The sequence below is a fragment of the Chelonoidis abingdonii genome, chromosome 2 (assembly GCF_003597395.2).
Source record: "Chelonoidis abingdonii isolate Lonesome George chromosome 2, CheloAbing_2.0, whole genome shotgun sequence".
Taxonomy (NCBI): domain Eukaryota; kingdom Metazoa; phylum Chordata; order Testudines; family Testudinidae; genus Chelonoidis; species Chelonoidis abingdonii.
In genome coordinates this window covers 40,923,943-40,943,303 of record NC_133770.1, presented here as the reverse complement: position 1 = coordinate 40,943,303, position 19,361 = coordinate 40,923,943, and the positions used below count along the sequence as shown (strand labels likewise).

The 19,361-nt window shown below is 40.9% G+C and overlaps 1 protein-coding gene across 2 annotated transcripts in view; it reads left to right on the top strand.

Moving 5' to 3' along the window:
- The window catches only part of PLXDC2 (plexin domain containing 2), a 462,666-nt gene that overhangs the window by 425,489 nt on the left and 17,816 nt on the right, over positions 1-19,361 (top strand). For both annotated transcript variants that reach the window (XR_012655203.1, XM_075062304.1), the window contains exon 13: positions 10,980-11,140. Coding sequence is in view for 1 of the 2 variants with exons in the window: in XM_075062304.1 (XP_074918405.1) it covers positions 10,980-11,140 (161 nt within the window). In the remaining variant the exon portion in view is untranslated. The remainder of the gene's footprint in view (positions 1-10,979; positions 11,141-19,361) is intronic.

Here is a 19,361-nt window from a genome sequence, read left to right as displayed (position 1 = left end):
GTAATTGCACTGTTATGGATGTTCCTTTGATTCTCTGTAGGGTTTTTCAAACTGTAAATCTCTCTCTGCTTTCCCAGTATGTAAGATCCTAAGCCATTTGTTTTCTGAGATGATTGCAGACAGCTCCCCATCAGCCATGTATGGTAATGAAAAAATCCTTGGGGCTGTCTTACAACTTCTTCACAGCTAAGGGTTATGCACCAGGAAGAGCATTTCTGCTCTTGCACTGCCCAGTGGGGAGAGAGGGAACATGTGGGAAAGAGCCTTTGCCTGGTGATTCCCAGAAGATTCTGGGAAGTGGCTATTTGGTATCTCCTGAAATTCCTGGGAAAGGGGACAATTGGACCAAGTAGGGAGCAGGAAGTAGCTTAGGAGAGAAAACAAGAGGGGCTGTGGAAATGATGTTAGCCTAGGTGCATTAGTATTTTGAATGGATGATTTATGTTGTAATGCAATGAGGTGAGAGAAGCTCAGTGTCTCCAGTTCAGATACGGAACTGAAATCTCCCAGTGTTTGAGGGTGTAACCTTGCAGCTTCCCCAAAAGCAGAAAACACACAGCCCCTAAAACCTGCTCTCAGTATGTCCCTCTTTCCCCAAGACCTCAAGATCTGCAGATTGCGCTATTTTGCACAAACAGGTAAGTGAATTTTATAAAGCTGAGGGCCTGCCATGGAGAATAGCAGCCCCATTCTCTCATAAAAGACAGGGACTCATAGGGTGCAACCGTGCATTGACCAGGTGAGGCATTAAATGACCTAACAACTATAGGTCTTTAGAAGTCTCCAATTTCTGTGATTCCATAATAATTGAGTGATTAAAATCCTTTGTCATGTGTGATTATGAGACAAAGGGCTCATCTGTAAAACTTCATAGCTTGGAAATCAGTTTCCATGGAAGGTGCAAGTGTATATTTCCATCTGCTTTGAAAAAATGATTATGAACCCTACAGGCCAAGACTGTTCTTTGTCTGTACTCTTGTCATTTCTGCTTATTTTGGTGTCTCTCTTTAGGATCAGCACTCTGGATTGTGAGCTGTTTGGTGATCTGACCTGTCAGTTGAAGTGTGTGTAAAGTCTCCCGTCCCCCCGCCACTTTGATGCTATATACATAAAATAATAATAATGGATTAACATATTTCAATATTCCTAAGCAAGTTTTGGAGAGATCCTGTTTATTAAGAACATTCAGATATTACTGTTGCTTTTGCATTAGTATTAATAACACATCATACTGCATGGTTTATCAGCCAGCACAATCTCCATGCTACGATCCATTGCTTAAAAATCAAACCCAATTCTGAAACATTCATTTTTTCATCCTTGCCCATGCAAATTGTGCCAATTAGAGTTCTGTCATTGACTTCAAGGAAAGCAGAAACAATCCTAAAATCAGCAAAGACAAACCAACAAAACAGAAACAAAAGAACCCAACCTGTACCAAGTGGCATATTCACACAAAGACCCTGAAAAATGCATTGTAAGTTCTATTTCTTTAACATTTTAAATTGCTATAGGACACTAACTCACTAGTTCCAGAGATCAGTGTAAATATGTGACGGTGCTTTATCGCCGTTAGGGCCTGATGCTACTACAGTTGCTCATGTGAATAGTCTTTCATTCATCTGAATAGCCCAATAAAATCATTATTTTAGAATGATGGTTAAAATAATATTTTATAGCATTGCCACATGGCCTAACAGCAAATGCATTTTTAAAGCACTCACAGGAAAACAATTTCAGTGCCCATCCTGTATTCCTTTGTTATGAAATCAGGGCCTGATCCTGCAAATATACTGACCAGAGTAGTCCTTTTAACTAGTCACGCTAATGCCAACAGGAGTTTTATCATTGGCTTTAATGGGCTAATTAAGGCAATAAGGGTTATAGCATCGGCCCTCAATAATTTAAAGCTGGACTCATACTGAAATAAAATTTCAACCTTAGTTTATTTTATTTTTTTTAAAGAAAGGTTTTGTTTGGGTATTTCACTGTTGGGTTGGTTTTATTAAGAACTAAAAGTTTAACTTGGATTAGCTTGTAAAATACCCAGGTTGGGGACCCATAGATAGATCTCTGATAGATCTTGTAAGGCCGTCAAAGCCGGGCTCCCCTCCTGCATGTTTCATAGCAAGCCCACAGCATGGTATAGAATCATAGAAATGGAGGGCTGAAGGGGACCCCTTAATCTAACCCCTCTACACCGTGGCAGGATTATATCTGAGAGGGATATGGGAGTAGCTGACAGTGGAGCAGAGGAGGAAGAAATCTAAGAGGCTTTTTTTTCTGCAAGGAAAAATTTACTCTCTTATGTTTTGTATGTAGAAAATTTTATGGGTTCACAATGTTTAATGTGGATTAAAAATTTCACCTTTTTTGCCCATCTACATCTCTCAAGGTCTTCTGCGTCCCCTCCAACAATCCTCTGGTTCGCCACACCTCCTCCAAATTCCCTTGGGGCCCTTGTGCCCCACTCCGTGTGGCCCACAGGCATTAGCAGGAGATCAGTTTATATTGATAAACTTTTAAACATTATTTTTAAATGCCTCATATATAAGTGAAGAAGAGTTCTGTGTGGATGTGACTGAGCCATGGCCAGGAGTAACTGGAAAAGGAGAAAATAAATAAATAAAAACAAAAATGCATCCTACCGCTTTCAGGCAGACATATCTGTGCAGCTATATTGTGATTTATGAGCAGGGCTTTCTGCAGCCTAAAATGTAAGGGCAAACTGATAAGAAGGGCTGCCTTGCTTCAACTGGGGCCTAAAAAAGCAATGCTTAACTTACAAAATCTCTTGCAAACAAAATAACTCCTCAGTGTAGCTTCTCAGTTCTCCTTGTTTCCTGGTCTGGAAGTTCACTAACTCTGTCCTGCAGTGGTGAGCAGACAGGGCTCCCACCGAAAAAATAGTAGTGGACCTTCAGGGATTTTCCCTTCACCTTCCACTGTCTCCTCTTTATATTTCTGCTCTAATGAATTCCTAGTTAGCCCCTTCCCTTCCTTCTTCCATTACTGAGGAGCAGGCGCCCTCACAATCTGTCTCTATTATATTAATAGCATAGTGGAAAGCTCGCATCAATCTGAACTATGGAGCAGATCTTGTAGGATGTATACCATAGTACTGTCTGTCATGTACACTGCTCTAAGGAGCTGAATGGTTAGTGTGCTATAGGGAGGCAAATGCTATAATACAGCATAATTGGTTTTACAAGGTGTGCATACCATTACCAGTTTGGGGTTTTTTGTTTTGTTTTTTTAATTAAGATTTTGGACACATTCTTGCAAAATTCTCATTGGCTTCAAAAGGAACAAGGCAGGTCTCTTTATAGTGCATCTTTGAGTTTCTCTGATGTTTTTCTACACTAGAATGTCCGAAGGAGCTAATCAGACCATAAGTCATAACATAATCTAATATCAAACCAGATAGTCTCTGTGTTTTTAAAATATGTTTTTAAAGGTAAAATTCCAGTTATGAAAACTTGTCTACACGTACTAGCACTGCAGCAGTGCCTGCTGTAGCACTCCACATAGGTACTCCACTTCTCCAAGAGGTAGTAGCTATGTCAACAGGAGGGCTTCGCCCGTCAACATAGCGCTGTCTACATTTGGGGTTAGGTCGGTATAACTATGTCTCTCCGGGGATTTTCCACACCCCTGAGCAATGTTGTCATACCAACGTAAGCTGGCATTGTAGGCCAGGGCTTCCTTGGAAGACTTTCCAGCAGCAGAAGAGGAGACTGGAATGAATTAATATTTAGCTCATTTCTGTGTGTGTTTTTTAAAAAGCATGTAATTACCCACTATTTCCTTCCTGCTATACAGTCCATAAAGAAAAGCAGCCTAACCATGAACATGTGAACACATTCCTTTTGTTTAAGAGTTATACTAGAACCATTTTTGTTTGAGTAATTGGGTGAGCTTGCAAAGGCTTTATACTCAATTCAGTGGCATGTCTCTGTTTGTCTGTCAGACCATCCAATCAATTCAAAAATTTCAGGGAATGTTGTAGACAACAATAGCCAGAACACTGTGGATTTGGGAGGAACTTGGAAAACCAAAAGGTGGGAAATGGAGGGCACATGAAGCCCCTGCCAGAGCTCTTCAGCATAGCGAAACCTCAAGCACCTCTGCAATTGTCCGTAGGACAAAGAACTGATTGATGGCACCGATTAACACCTTCCAGCCTCTTATCTCTGCCTATCCTCCCAATGGAGCTTTAGCATGTTAACATCCTGAATGGCTTATATCCCCCAGAAAGAAAGAAGAATAAGGATGGAGGAGAAAGGGAACATGAAGAGATTGGGGACCCTGATATGGAGGGAGCGTAGAATGGGGTGCACAGAACCTTTGGTGGATGACAGGTTGGTAGAGGGGGAAGAAGGACATACAGAACCCCTGGTAAGCCAGGGGAAAGGAGGAAGTAGGGGGAACAGGAGTTATGAAGGTTCAGACAGAGCCCTTGGCATAGGAAGGGAATGGGGGAACCTGCTACTGGTGGAGAGAGGAATGGAGACAAACAGAACACCTAGTGATGGGGTAGGTTGGGGGTCCCTGGTGAGGAAGGACATGAAGGGACAAAGTGGACTGAGGTGCACACAGAGCCCTATCCATGGGGAGGAGAATGTTGGATTCTGAAATGGGAAGAGGAGGGAACAGGGAGCACACAGAACCTTTGTGGGGGGGAATTGGTATGGAGATTAGTTAGTATGCAGAGCCCCTGCCATGGGATGAAAAGGGGGACTGGAGAGCATGGGGGAAGTGGAAATGGAAGGGCACACAGAACTCCTGGCAGGGGAGTGACTGAGGGGAGTTGTAAGGAGTCCCTGAAATACAGGGGGACACACAGGGAGCTCGTCAGCGAAGGAGGGAATGAATGGATGAAAGGAGCCCTTGGTGTGTGCCATAAACTCAGCCTACACAAGGTATGATGTGTGTGACTCTCTAGTAAACAGAAATGCTATCTGTAACGCCCACCGCTGGAGCAAAAGAAAAGGAGAGTGTGAGGCCTGGTCTACACTACGCGTTTAAATCGATTTAATGGCCGTTAAATCGATTTAACGCTGTACCCGTCCACACTACAAGGCTCTTTATATCGATATAAAGGGCTCTTTAAATCGGATTTCTGTACTCCACCCCGACGAGAGGAGTAGCGCTAAATTCGATATTAACAGTTCGGATTACGTTAGTGTGGACGGAAATCACGTTATTGGCCTCCGGGCGGTATCCCAGAGTGCAACACTGACCGCTCTGGACAGCAATCTGAACTCGCGAGCTGCAGCGCGCAGGTAAACAGGAAAAGCCCCGCGAACTTTTTGAATTACATTTCCTGCTGCCCAACGGGAGCTCGAAGGCACGTGATCAGCGCGTGCAGCGATGTCTCAATCCAATAAGAGCTCCAGCATGGACTGTACGGGAGATACTAGATCTGATCGCTGTATGGAAGACAAATGTTTGTATCAGAGCTCCGTACAGAACACGAAATGCCAAAGCGTTGAAAAAAAATCTCCAGTACCACAGCACTGCATGACAAGCGTAACGGAAGCAGAGACTCAAATGATCTCAGGATGGAGGGGTACTGAGACTCCATCTACCCACAGTCCACAGCAGTCTCTGAAAGTGTTGCATTCTTGGCTGAGCTTCCAGTGCTGTAGGTTTCAAACACAGTGTCTGGCGTGGTTCAGGAACAAGCTCGTCAGTTTCTCCCCCCCTCCCCCCCATGAAAGAAAAGGGAAAGAAATCATCCTACTACTTTCAGTGTCACCCTATGTGTACTGAATGCTGCTGGTAGACGCCGATGCTGCAGCAGTGAAGAGCAGTATGCTGCTCCTCTCCATCTCCCGCTCCCGTGGTAGATGGTGCAGTAGACTAGTACCGTCCTCATCAATATCTAACATGGTGACATTGACACCAACATTGCTGTTACTCCCAGTAAATAGGAACAGAATGGCTAATAACCAGCTTCATTCATCGCAACTGGGGTCAACCCCCTCCCTTTCTGGTAAAGAAAAGTTCCGTACCTGCCTGACTGTCATAGCCCAGGAGGCTGCCTTCCAGGTGCCTCCTCCCACTATTATATCTCACTAACAAGTCTCTGTTTCTTATTCCTGCATTCCTTATAAGTCAGGACACAAATGGGGGAGGGGGGGGGACACTGCACGGTAGCCCAGGAAGTTGGGAGGAGGGAAGCAACGGGCTAGTTGTTGCAGGGGCACCCCCCGTGAATACTGACACGAGGCAGCTGTGCTCTGATACACTGGTCTGTGAATACACTTGCCCCTTTCTAGGCAGGACTGACTCTATTTTTAGAAACCATAAGGGAGAATTGATTCAGTCCCAAGTGGAGTCAATCCCAATTTTGCTTTCAAAAATTTTCAGCCAGGGCACTCATGTAGCAGTGACATACAGAGGGGAGAGATAACCGTCATCTGCATTGCCGTTTTCTCCGGGCAGTAGACGGTACAGAACGACGGTAACCATCTCTGCTATCACTGCAAAAGCAAGTGAATGCTGCTGTGTAGCGCTGAGTATCGCTCTCTCTCCGCGGCATCCAGTACACATACGGTGCCGGCAAAAAAAAAAAGCTGAATGGGTTCATGGGTTGCTGTGCTATGGCGTCTGCCAGGGCAATCCAGGGAAAAACGGCGCGAAAGGATTGTCAGCTGATTTTTCCCGGAGGAAGGAATGATTGACGACATTTACCCAGAAACCCCCCGCGACAATAAGATTCAACCCTGAATTCAAGGGGCGGGGAGACTGCGGGAACTATGGGATAGCTACGGAAATGCTACCCACAATGCAACGCTTCAGAAATCGACGTTAGCCTTGGAGCATGGACGCACAACGCCGAATTACTGTGCCTAGTGTGGCCACATGAAATCAAATTTATAATATCAGTTTTATAAAACCGATTTTAGCACATTCGATTTTATCCTGTAGTGTAGACGTGGCCTGAGGGACACTCATTTGTGAGACCTGCCATCAGGAAGGGATGGGTCATCAAGACAAATATCCTCCTTACAGGTTTAGCCTTGCCTGTGGCAGGAGACGGGCTGTGATAAGCTTAATAATGTTTTTGCACCTGAAAAAGATTCCAGGTCTTCTTTCTAGCATTCCCCTCTGTGGCTTTTTAAAGACCTATCCTTGATTTATGGCAGAGATATTTTCACAGCTGACAACATTGTTTATTGTCTGTGCAAACAAAGTGAAATCAATTTCTTTTCAACATTCTAACACTGAGGTCAATGAACTGAAGTTTAATTATGGAAATCACTAGTCACTTACACTTGTCATTTAGAAAACCATGTATTCATATTTTATTATTTTTTGCATTTGCCATTCTGATCATTATTTCAATGTACTTGGAATACTTTACACAATGGGCTAGAAGAAATACTGACAGGCTGCCATCATTTGGAGTCTCTCATTTACAAATCCAAGTAGTAAACATCAACAGTGTATCAAATTAAAGGGATTAGTTTGATCTGTCCCTACTCCCTGGCTAGGACCTTTCTTTCATATGTCTGTAGAATATGATAGTCCACAAAGTAATGATACAAAGGCATAAACTGGTCAGAAAATGGGTGTAAATAGTCAAGTAAATTTAACTTGTGCTAATCCAGCATTCAGTGGAAGAGCAAAGGAGTAGACAGTTGTAAAAGGAAAAGTAACTATTAGGGGACCAGTTTACGAATCCCTTACTCCTACTGATGAGTCAAGGGGACTGTTCATGCAATTAACTACTCATCACTGCAAATAAAGAATTCACAGTCTGGCCCAAGGCATGTAACATAAAGCAGGCCTGTCCTGCTGGCCTCTGGATAAATTAATTGATGTTTGCACAGTGCTTTGAGAGTGTAAGGCGTGTACAAGTACGAGTATTATTATCCTTATTACTGTGTATAAACTGAAAATTGCAGTTTGAGCTTTTATAATTCAGTCTAGTCTCAGGTGCAGGCATATAGCCATTTTATAGGTGATTTAGGGCCTGTTTCTGTCACTCTGACTCCGCCGAGTTGTACTTTACACCACGCGTTGTCCCATTGACTGCCTGATGAATTATACAGCCACACCACAGGGTAAAACGGCCCTATCTCAAGATTTTGGAAATCCTGGAGAGGAGCTGGGGAAGGTTGAATGATTCCGGATTCTCGCTTCCTCCCACAAATTTGCTCCTGGGGCTAGATCAGCGAATCTCAACGTATTTACCATTGTGGGCCGCATATGCAGCTCTCTATGTGTTATGTGTGCTGCATCCAAACAATATATATACTACCTGTATGGCCTTGAGGGTGTCACATGAGTCACTGCTGTGTGCTGATTGGGCTGCAAATGACCTCCAGCTTTAGGTTGAGAATTACTGGGCTACCTTAAATTATCTCTCAGTAAAGGTAAAATCTTTTAAAGCCATTTTCCTTTTTTCATTGATCCTGTAATTGCCCTGAGGGCAGCCAGTCATGGGAGCAACTCACATCTGCACACTTCATATAGTGTACTTGTGCCATAAGGAAAGATGGCAGAATGGGACTCATAGTAGTAAAAAATTGTGCAGATGGTACAAAAATTAATACACAAGACCCCTTGAAATGTGGAAAAAACATGATTAGCATAGCAATTTTGAAATGTATCTGCTGCTAGCTGTGAACAGTATGAATAAACAAAGTTAATTCAATTTAAAGTATGCTGAAATGGCTAAGACCCCACAACTTCTTTTTGTTGTAGAAGCCCCCCACTCTTTGTAATGATGTGGAGGCCCCAGCTCTGTTCCACCAAACTCAAGCACACTTGTCTCCTCTTCTTGCTTTTCTGCCTATTTTCTTTCTCTTTCCCATCCTCTTCTGCCTCTTGTTTCTCTTTCTCTCATCTTTTACTTTCTTCTTCTTGTGCCTGGCTTTGCAACACCCCTAGCCCCGCAGGCTACAAGAAGGTCAGGTTGGGCCTGGGCCCTATGTGCTCTTGTGGTTGAGCTTAGTGCTGTGAAAGCAGAGGAGAGAAGCTTAGGCTGGTCGACTGCTGTCTGAGCCTGCAACATCTGAAATGTTCCATAGCCAGGTGCTGCAAGACCTGGAAGAGAAGACTACTGGCTTCCAAGGAGTTTCCTGCTGCTTTACCTATAGCCACAGAGGCAAATCTGTGGGAGGAAATAGGATCAGACGTTCATGCTCTTCTCCAAGATCCCAAGTTAGGGCAGTATTTTAAATTCCTTCCTATAGTTTTGCTTATGGGCCTCTAGCTTTATACAGTTTGATTCCATCTGAGAGTACTATTATGCACGGACATGTGTAGCTGGGATCATGAGAGTTAGCCATTAACCCTAAGAGCTCAGCTGGTACCATTACAGGCATCATTGGGAGAGAACCTAGATAGATAGTCCCTTTCCTATTCTTTTTCAAATTTCCTTGTCTATGATATGCTTTGAATGATCTGTTGGCCAGCTGGTGAATGCTAAAAGATCATGTACAGTAGTTATTACTATTTTTATGTACCATTTGTTTGCAGTGGTGCCTGAGAAGTAGTAGGTGCTTTTCAGGCGCGCGAGAAGGTGCAGTCCCTGCCCTGAGGATCTCACCAATTGAGGACAAACTGATACATCCTACATCCTAGTCTTGGAAAGGGAACAACAAAAGGGATTTCTATACAACTCAACAAGCGTCACTATAGGCAACATGACAGAAATGTGTTTTGGAGAGGGGCTTAAAAGTGAAGGGTCCTTGTTAATGAGTTCAGCTTTCAGTTACATAAAAACAGAACTGTCACTCAATCAGTTACTACACTATACGTAGAAAAGAAACCAGAAGAAGGCAGCTTTGGATTGATTCAGAAGCCCGGAACGTGGTCACATGAAAGCCAATGACATAGGTGATTGTTCGAAAGACTGAAAAACAGGCAGACAAGGATGGGAACACTAGCACCAATATTAGTTTTTGTAGGCAAATCATGTGTTCCAATGAGTCTTAAAACTAATTCAGGGCTTCTGAATCATTCTAAGGCCTTCCTCTTCTTGTTTCTTTTCTATTTACAGTATGGTAACTGATTATGTGTGAATTCTGTTTATAGGCAATAGTAGCTGAATAACCTACTGCTGATGTTTGAAATTGCTAAAATTCTCTGGGTGTGCCCAAAATAGGAATCAGACTCATCCAAGTGCAACCAGTACCACCAATGACAACTAACTAACTTAATAAGACTCTTTCAGCATAACACTGTTAATCAGATTTTCAATTAGTTGATTTATCTGGGAGTAGCGATGTTATTTGCTTTAGGGGATATATACTCTGGTATGTCTTCTTTCCCCAAGGCAAATGTGTAATACAACAAGAGACCTATCAGTATAAAGTTTAACGAAATGATCAACTCCAGAAATACTTGTACTCCCTTCATACTAAGATTAAAATATTTGAGGCTCATTTCACATTCATTTGTTACACTTTTGCAATGTGATTCAGTTGCACAGGACTTTGGGAAATCATTCTCCAAGCTAATGAATCAGGCTTTCAGAATGTGTTTATTAGCTCCCCCTCACAGGGGACTATGACATCTCTCAGACTGAAGCTTGCCAAAAAAAAAAATGACAAAATGCATATTTCAAAACGTATTCAATTAATACTTGATGTCTGTAGGACAATTGTGATAGTTTTTTGGGGAAAATCAAAGTCAAATTTTGTTCTTATGTAAATTCATTATGTAGATAATTAGGAACTTTAGAATGTCCAAATTACTTTCAGAAAGAAGGATATTAATTTTGTTTATTGAGCTAGAAATAATAAAACATTTGGAAATGTCATTTCATTAACATTATATGAGTACGCATATGGGGGAAGGAAGATGTAATTTCTTTCTGCGACTTGGGTTACTGAGAATATTAGGAAAATGTAGGACAGAGAAAACAAATGTTCAATTATTAATAATTTAATGTAGACGAGAAGAAATAATCTCTCAATCGCAAAACAGTTGCCATGCTAATAAGTATTCCATGCTTGTAGCTTCTACAGATGATAGCGCTGCAGAGAAGAAAGGTGGAACTCTCCATGCTGGTTTAATTGTTGGAATTCTGATATTGGTCCTCATTGTAGCAGCAGCCATCCTTGTAACAGTCTATATGTACCATCATCCAACGTCAGCAGCTAGTCTCTTCTTTATTGAGGTAAGTCAAAGGTGCCATGATGGGTCACTAATTCTGTTACTTGTTTAACATGATTATTCAGTCTACAGAATAGTACTTCCTAAGCTAAAACTGTAGACTTTTCTTTGAATCCTGATTGGTACTAGCTTTAATCTGTAATGTTTATAGAATCATAAATGCATAAATAATAAGCTGCTTCTATAAATACAGCTTTGATTGGCCCTGGCATTGGAAACTTGTTTATCTGTTAACAAAAACTTCCAAAAAGACTTGATTTGTGTGGCAACACTATTTTCCAAAAGGACAGAAACAAGGTACTGGCTAACGGTAAAATGCATATTAAAAGGGGGTTTCTGAGGTGCATAGTTACATGGTCCAGAGCTGAAATTCTACCAGTTAACAATTTATTATTATTAAACATTTGTATTATAGTATTATAGTATAAGTGTACACAGTTCTCCCCAGAACAGTAGGGCCATCTACTACATAATATATTTACTGTCACCAAAAGTGAAGTAATCCCAGCATTCAATGCTAATGAACTAGCTTACGAGTCTTCAGCATGATGTTTGTATCCTACCCAAAATGAATATGATGCATGAAAATAAGGACAGTTATTGGTCTGTAACAAACCAGTGATCATCAAAACTATGACTATTACCATTACTACCGTTACTACTAGTGCTGTAAGCTACATAATCCTTTTTTTTCTAGCAATGATATAATATTTGTGAAAACCATAAGTTCTGCAGAAATTAACAAAAGTACAAGCATGGGTATTGTGCCAGGAAGGGTTAGGCTTTGGGGGTCAGTTTCATGATAGCAGGTAGAGATGTTCCTTGAACACAGACTCAGACTTGCAGAATATTTTTATTGGTTTTTTTAGGTTTTTGAAAATGAGTAGAGAAACGGATTATTCTGAATTTTAGAGCATTACCACTGCTTTGGAAATATAATAGCAAGTATCTGCAGCCTCCAGTATAGGAGAATACTGTTGCTGTCTGAAATGCAGTTGGTACGTGCACTGATTGCTTCTATTAAGTAGTACATTTTTATTGTTTGAGCTTTTCAGATACTTTCATAACTACTACCACTGATCATTTAATTTCACAAAGAAAAACTATAAGTAGTTTGTCCAATTCAGAAAATGCACTCATCCTTCTCACCTGGTGCACAAGGATATGCACATGTGTCCAGGTATGAATCCCCACACTGAACCTTAGCGTCCAAATGATGGGGTACCTGCATGAACCCCCCTAAGCTTAATTACTAGCTTAGAAATGGTAGAGCTGCCACCACCCAAAAATATAGTGTTTTGGGGCACTTTCTGACCCCCAAACCCTTCCTTGGGGACCCCAAGACCCAAAGCCCCTTGGGTCTCAAAACAAAGGGAAATAAACCATTCCCCTCTTTCTTCCTCCCAGATCCTTCCTTCCCTGGGTTACACTAGGAGATCGCTGTGATTCAACTCCTTGAATCTTAAAACAGAGAGGAAATCCACCTTCCCCCCCTTCTTCACTCCCCCTCCCAGACTCTCCCTGAGAGAGAGACAGTAACACTAACACAGAGAGAAATGAGGTTTTTCCTCCCCCCCTTCTCTCCTTTCTCCCACCAATTCCCTGGTGAGTGCAGACTCCCTCCCCTTGGATCTCACACCAGAATAAAAAAACAATCAGGTTCTTAAAAAGGAAAACTTTTAATAAAAGAAAGAAAAAAGTAAAAATTGTCTCTGTAAAATCAAGATGGAAAATGTTACAGGGTCTTTCAGCTTATAGCACTAGAGAGAATCCTCCCCCCAGCACAAATACAAGTTGCAGCAACAGAGATACAATCCTTCCAGCAAAATACACATTTGCAAAATAAGAAAACAATTAAAAGACTAAACCGCCTTTCTAACTGGTACTTACTAAATTGAACAGAAGAGGCTGTTTCAGAAACTTGGAGATATCTGTTTACATGTCTGGTACCTCTCAGAACCCAGAGAGAACAAAGAAAAAACCCAGAAAGCACAAACAAAGGCTTCCCTCCACTGAGATTTGAAAGTATCTTGTGTCCTGATTGGTCCTCTGGTCAGGTGTCAGCCAGGTTTACTGCTAGTAAACCCTTTACAGGAAAAAGAGACATTAACCCTTAACCATCTGTTTATGACAACATGCAGCTCCCACACACGGAGAGGAGAATATATCCCCCTAAGATTTGCTTTTGGAAAGAACAAAAGTGCGTATGTGGGAGGGAATGTAAAGGAAGATGATAAAATGTAATTATTATATGGAGACAATTTATACAAAAGCATTTACTCATTTGGTTGTAGAAAAAATACTAAAGGTTCTGTCAGCATAAAGATTCATGACTGGGAATAAGAGAGATATCTGAGTAAGCGATGCTGGTAGCACAATGATGTAAGGGAATCCTTATTAGAGGGAGATTTGAGACCAAAATACTCAGTCAACAGGGTTGTCAAGGTTCTCCAAAATAACCAATTTACCTTATTTATTGGAGATGAGTAAAATAGAGATCTGGTGTTAGTATTGTAGGATATGGATTGAGAAATGCTGCCGCAGGCTTGACCAAATAGCATGAAAGAAATTCCCTCCTTCCCCTGAACACACATGCACACACACACAAGTGTTAGGTAAAATAAGAGTAGTGAATGGGGGAAAAAGTTGTGTTCATATATTTTGTATGATTTAAAGCACGAGTAGGCAGGCAACTTCTTCACATAATTGTATCTGAACAATTGACCTATGACCAGTCTGCTTTTCCAGAATTGCTGTTCCTTGAGCAGAGAGTATGAACTGTACCTCCTTGCCTTGAGTGGTAGTTCAGTCCTGTAATGCTCAAGATGAAGCCACAAATTCATTCTCATTTGTCATACTCAATCAAGATTTGAATCTAGGTCTCCAGAATGAAGGTTAGTCAATGCAACAAATAAATAGCCAATGTACTGCTGCAGAGAGAAAAAAGAGAGGAAGTGGACCTGCCTTTCCTATGCTTATAAAAACAAGCTATCTGGACCCTTATAAAACATCTTATGGAATGTAAAGATAACCTTTGTACAGAATTTTTAACCCAAGTTATAGAATTCTGTAACAGAAGTACAGATAATTCACTATTAAATGCTACAGGATGATCTTTTAATTCTCTATGAAGTATGTAAGTTTATAGTAGATACAGAATCATAGAATATCAGGGTTGGAAAGGACCTCAGGAGATCATCTAGTCCAACCCGCTGCTCAAAGCAGGACAAATCCCCAGACTTTTTTTTTTTACCCCAGTTCTCTAAATGGCCCCCTCAAGGATTGAGCTCACAACCCTGGGTTTAGCAGGGTAATGCTCAAACCATAGAGTGACTGCCATGGAACCCTTTGGGTTTTAGCCTTATTAAATGCATAAGACTTTTTCCATGTGGAGGGTGTTTGTGTCTGGACTGGGTCTGAATGCTGTGACCCAGAAATATTGTGCTTGTCAGTTAGGAAGTCACAAATGAGCCCCTTAACTGGAGTTTCTATATATAGCTACTTCCACCTGTTTGATTACATACTAAAATTATAAATTGTTCCTGTAACATAACACAGCTGGAAGAGACAGCAGTGTGATTTCCATTTGAAGTTTATATATCATTATGTTGGATAGCCAGTCACCCTACATAAACTAACTGCCATGTAGCATCTACTATGACTGGACCCAGTGACACCTGTGCAGTACATACTCTTAGTTAGCAAAGACAGGTTTCATTTGCTATTTATACAATGGTTCTTCGAAAGAAGACAGCACACTGCAATTCATTTTCAATAACCAGAGCATTTTATTATTCACTGCTCTTCATTATAATATCCTTTCAGAAAACAGGAAACAGTCAAACGCCAATTTTTCCATATGTTTCCTTCATTGACTCTCAGAAAGCCTGTCAGATTACCATCTGTTTTAATAGCAAATATTCACCATGACAACAAATGTAAGGACAATCTCTGCTGATATTTTGTTAGCTTATTAATGTAATGAACTGAAAAATATTTTACTTCTCTTTTAAATTTGTGTTTTGAAATAGAAAATGTTTTATTTAAAAGTGGAATAATTTTGACATGTTTGAGGAAATGGTAATTAAATAACAAATGTGATACTCCTTAGTCAGAGTGTAAATGGATGAGTCTACACTACACGCCAGGGGTGTGATTCCCAGTTCATGTAGACATACCAGTGCTAGTGTTCATGTGAGCTAGGATGCTAAAAATAGTGATGTACCTGCGAGAAGCATGGACACCCACAGTGGTAGCACAGGCTAGCCGCTCTGAGTACAAACCCACCTGAACCCCATAAGTATGTAGTCAAGGGAGCTAGCCTGTGTCACCAATGCTGCTGCCCACGCTACTATGGCAACACTACTGTTTTCGCAGGCTAGCTCAGAGGAGACCTTGCACACTTATGTCCCTGCAGGCTGGGAATCATACCCTTAGCTAGCAAAGCAGACATGGGCTAAGTCAGCAAGAATTTGACATCATCTGAAGGGATGGGAGATTCTTGGTGGAGATTTTAGTACTGGCCAGCAATTTTCACTACAAACGAGGTAGTTACTAATCATAATCAGTCATTTCTTCTTATCACATATTAATGAATTTGCAGATATTTAATAATCCTCAGTATATTTTAGAATATATCCAACAACCAAGTACAGAGTAATGGATTATCAGCAATGGACTGGTTATAAGAGAACTTCATAGATTGAAAATTGTGTATCAAGTTCCATGACTTGCTTGCAAATTGTCCACTCAGAGGGCACTGCACTTTTTTCCACCCTTTGGATCGGAGGAGAATAAATGTATCCAAATGGAGCAGGGAACCCAGAAAAAGAGAGCAACAACTATGTATTAGTAGTGCTTTCTATGGTAACTATGTTTGGGTCCTTGCATGTTTTCAGGAGGGAATGAGTAAAGAGAAAAGGATTATTCTAGGCAGCATGATTCCTTTATAGTTCCAAGTTGGAACACTTATTCACCCCTGGAAGTGGTAGTTCATGTTGATTATTCAGGAGAAAAGCAAACAGTGAATATTCTGAGCTGGATTACTGCCAAAGGATAAGAGGCACAGCAATTAAAAAACATGTCTTTGAAGTAGCACACATGAGGCTAACGTTTCCATGTCAGATAATGACATGATAGAAAACAGAATACCTCTTGTGTCATTTCCCAGAAAACTAGGTGGGTTTTTTTTTCACCTTATGACTGGAAACCTAGAATTCTACAAAAATGGAACCTACCCTACAGCATGTAGTAATGTTCTTACAGCACTGGGAATCATTACTGTGGACCACAGTAGTATTTCTTTTAAAAGGGAAGGAATTGTCTAGAAGTATACAGTATTTCAGACATACCGTAGAATAAATATATAGCAGTTGATGGCAATTCTTGGGAAATGCTATTCCAAAAAGATAAGTCCAGGTTGTTCCAACAGCCACCAGCAAAGATTATCAAAAAAGAAACCAGAAAAAGGTCAAAGCCAGAAAGTCCACCAAAGATTGTAGTAATACCAATGCAAGAAGAACGTACAGAGAGGTTGGCATACAGTCTTACAGCTGCCACTAATTCTGGAGATGGTAAAAGAACAACTTAACTCTCACTTTCTTCAGTGGAAAGACTCCCTTTGAAATCAGTGGATCTGGATGAAATCCTAAAAGAGCATATCAAAGATAATTCATTACATGCCAAATTCACAGCTGGTATAAACTGACATAGCGGCAGTGAACTAGAAGGGGCTGTGCCAGTTTATACCAGCAGAGAATCTGGCACTCAATTGAACAATAAACAAAAAAGATGAAGGGCAACTCCTGATTCCATTGATATCAGCAGGAAAACTCACATTGAATATTGGTAGTGTATCAATGTACCAAAGCACTTTTGAGTAGTCTTGTAGCTGTACAATTAATAAAATGTTGTACACACACACACAAACACATATACACACCCCTCTGGTCTCTGCACTAAGAACTCATCTACACAGAGGGGTAATGCACTCTACATAGGGTTCAGAGTAGCAGCCGTATTAGTCTGTATCCGCAAAAAGAACAGGAGTACTTGTGGCATCTTAGAGACTAACAAATTTATTTCAGCATAAGCTTTCATGGACTACAGCTCACTTCTTCGGATGCATAGAATGGAACACACAGACAGGAGATATTTATACATACAGAGAACATGAAAAGGTGGAAGTACATATACCAACTGGAAGAGTCCAATCAATTGAGATGAGCTATCATCAGCAGGAGAAAAAAAAACCTTTGAAGTGACAATAGATGACCCATAGCAGGTGTGAGGAGAACTTAACATAGGGAAATAGATTAAATTAGTGTAATGACCCAATCATTCCCAGTCTCTGTTTAAACCTAAATTAATTGTATCTAATTTGCATATCAATTCAAGTTCAACAGTCTCTCTTTGGAATCTATTTTTCAAGGTTTTTTGTTACAAAATTGCCACCTTCAAGTCTGTCACTGAGTGGTTAGAGAGGTTGAAGTGTTCTCCCACTGGTTTTTGAATGTTATGACTCCTGATGTCAGATTTGTGTCCATTTATTCTTTTGCATAGAGACTGTCTGGTTTGGCCAATGTACATGGTAGAGGGACATTGCTGGCACATGATGGCATATATCACATTGGTAGAGTGCAAGGTGAATATGCCCCTGATGGTGTGGCTGATGTGATGTAGGTCCCATGATGGTGGGCAACTTGAAATAGATATGTGGAACAGAGCGGCATCAGGCTGTGCAAGGATGGTTCCCTGGGTTAGTGTTTATGTAGTTATGGGCGTGCATTGCTCGTGAGTATTGATTCAGGTGGCAGCTGTCTGTAACGAGGACTGCCTGTCCCCAAGATCTGTGAGAGTGAGGGATCATCCTTTCAGGACAGTATAGATCTTGATGAGGCACGGAGAAGTTTTATAGTTGGGGGGGCGCTAGGTTATGCTAAGTGCATTCTGTTGTTTTCTTGTGTCTGTCTGTAGTAGGTGGCTTCTGGGTTCTCTTCTGGCTCTGTCAATCTGTTTTTTCACTTCAGCAGGTGGGTATTGTAGTTTTAAGAATGCTTGATAGAGATCTTGTAGGTGTTTATCTCTGTCTGAGGGATTGGAGCAAATATGGTTGTATCTTAGAGCTTGGCTGTAGACAATGGATCACGTGGTATGTCCTGGATGGAAGCTGGAGGCACGTAGGTAAGTACAGCGGTCAGTGGGTTTCCGGTATAGGGTGATGTTTATGTGACCATCGCTTATTAGCACAGTAGTGTCTAGGAAATGGACCACTTGTGTGGATTGGTCTAGGCTGAGGTTGATGGTAGGATGGAAATTGTTAAAATCATGGTGGAATTCCTCGAGGGCTTCTACATAGGGTGTGATTTCTTAAGTGCTCTAATGTAATGCATTTTAATTGGTCCGTGTAGACCCTGTTGATGTGCACTAAACGTTCCCCAGTGCACTTTAGCATAGCGCTGTTTCAAACTGCACAACATTAAATTACATTAGTGCACACCAGCAGGGTCTACACAGACCATTTAACGTGCATTCTGTAAGTGCACTTTAGAAATCACAACCCTGTGGAGCGCATTATCCCGCTATGTAGAGAAGCTCTGAGTCTGTATATTTTAAGTTGTACATTGGTTATGTTACTGAGGTTGATTAGCAAAAAAACTCTCTTTTTATGTAAGTGCACAGAAAAAGATAAAGCTGAAGTACATTTTTCTCTGTTTCATCATTTGTGTGTCTTATGGCCATCATACTGCATGCGTGAGAGCATACAAACACTCTTTTTTCGTTCTCTTTGAAAACAAACCAAAGTGCCGAAGGAAGGAGGCTACAGTCTGCAGAGGCTAATTTAACTGGGGATATATTCTTAGTGGAATACTGGATTTCAACAAATTGTATACCCAAGACAAGAAAAATGCTATTAACTTCAAAAGAAGCAGTGTTCTTGAGATTTCTGTGAACTTTTCCTTAGAGTATGAAGCAAAGTAGGTGCTGAAGTGTTTGTATTTGGTTTATTGAGCACAAAACATATGTTCAGTTACACTTGGAACAAAAAATAGATATTGAACTGATAGTATGATTTGTGTGTGTATTTATTAGTTAACTAGCCATGATATCTCTATCATTTATACGGAATGGTGTCAAGGTAGTTTCATAATTTTTCAAAAAACAATCCTTTTTTTATTATTAATCATTTGGAAGATTGAAATTGTAATCTGACACCTCTCTTCTTC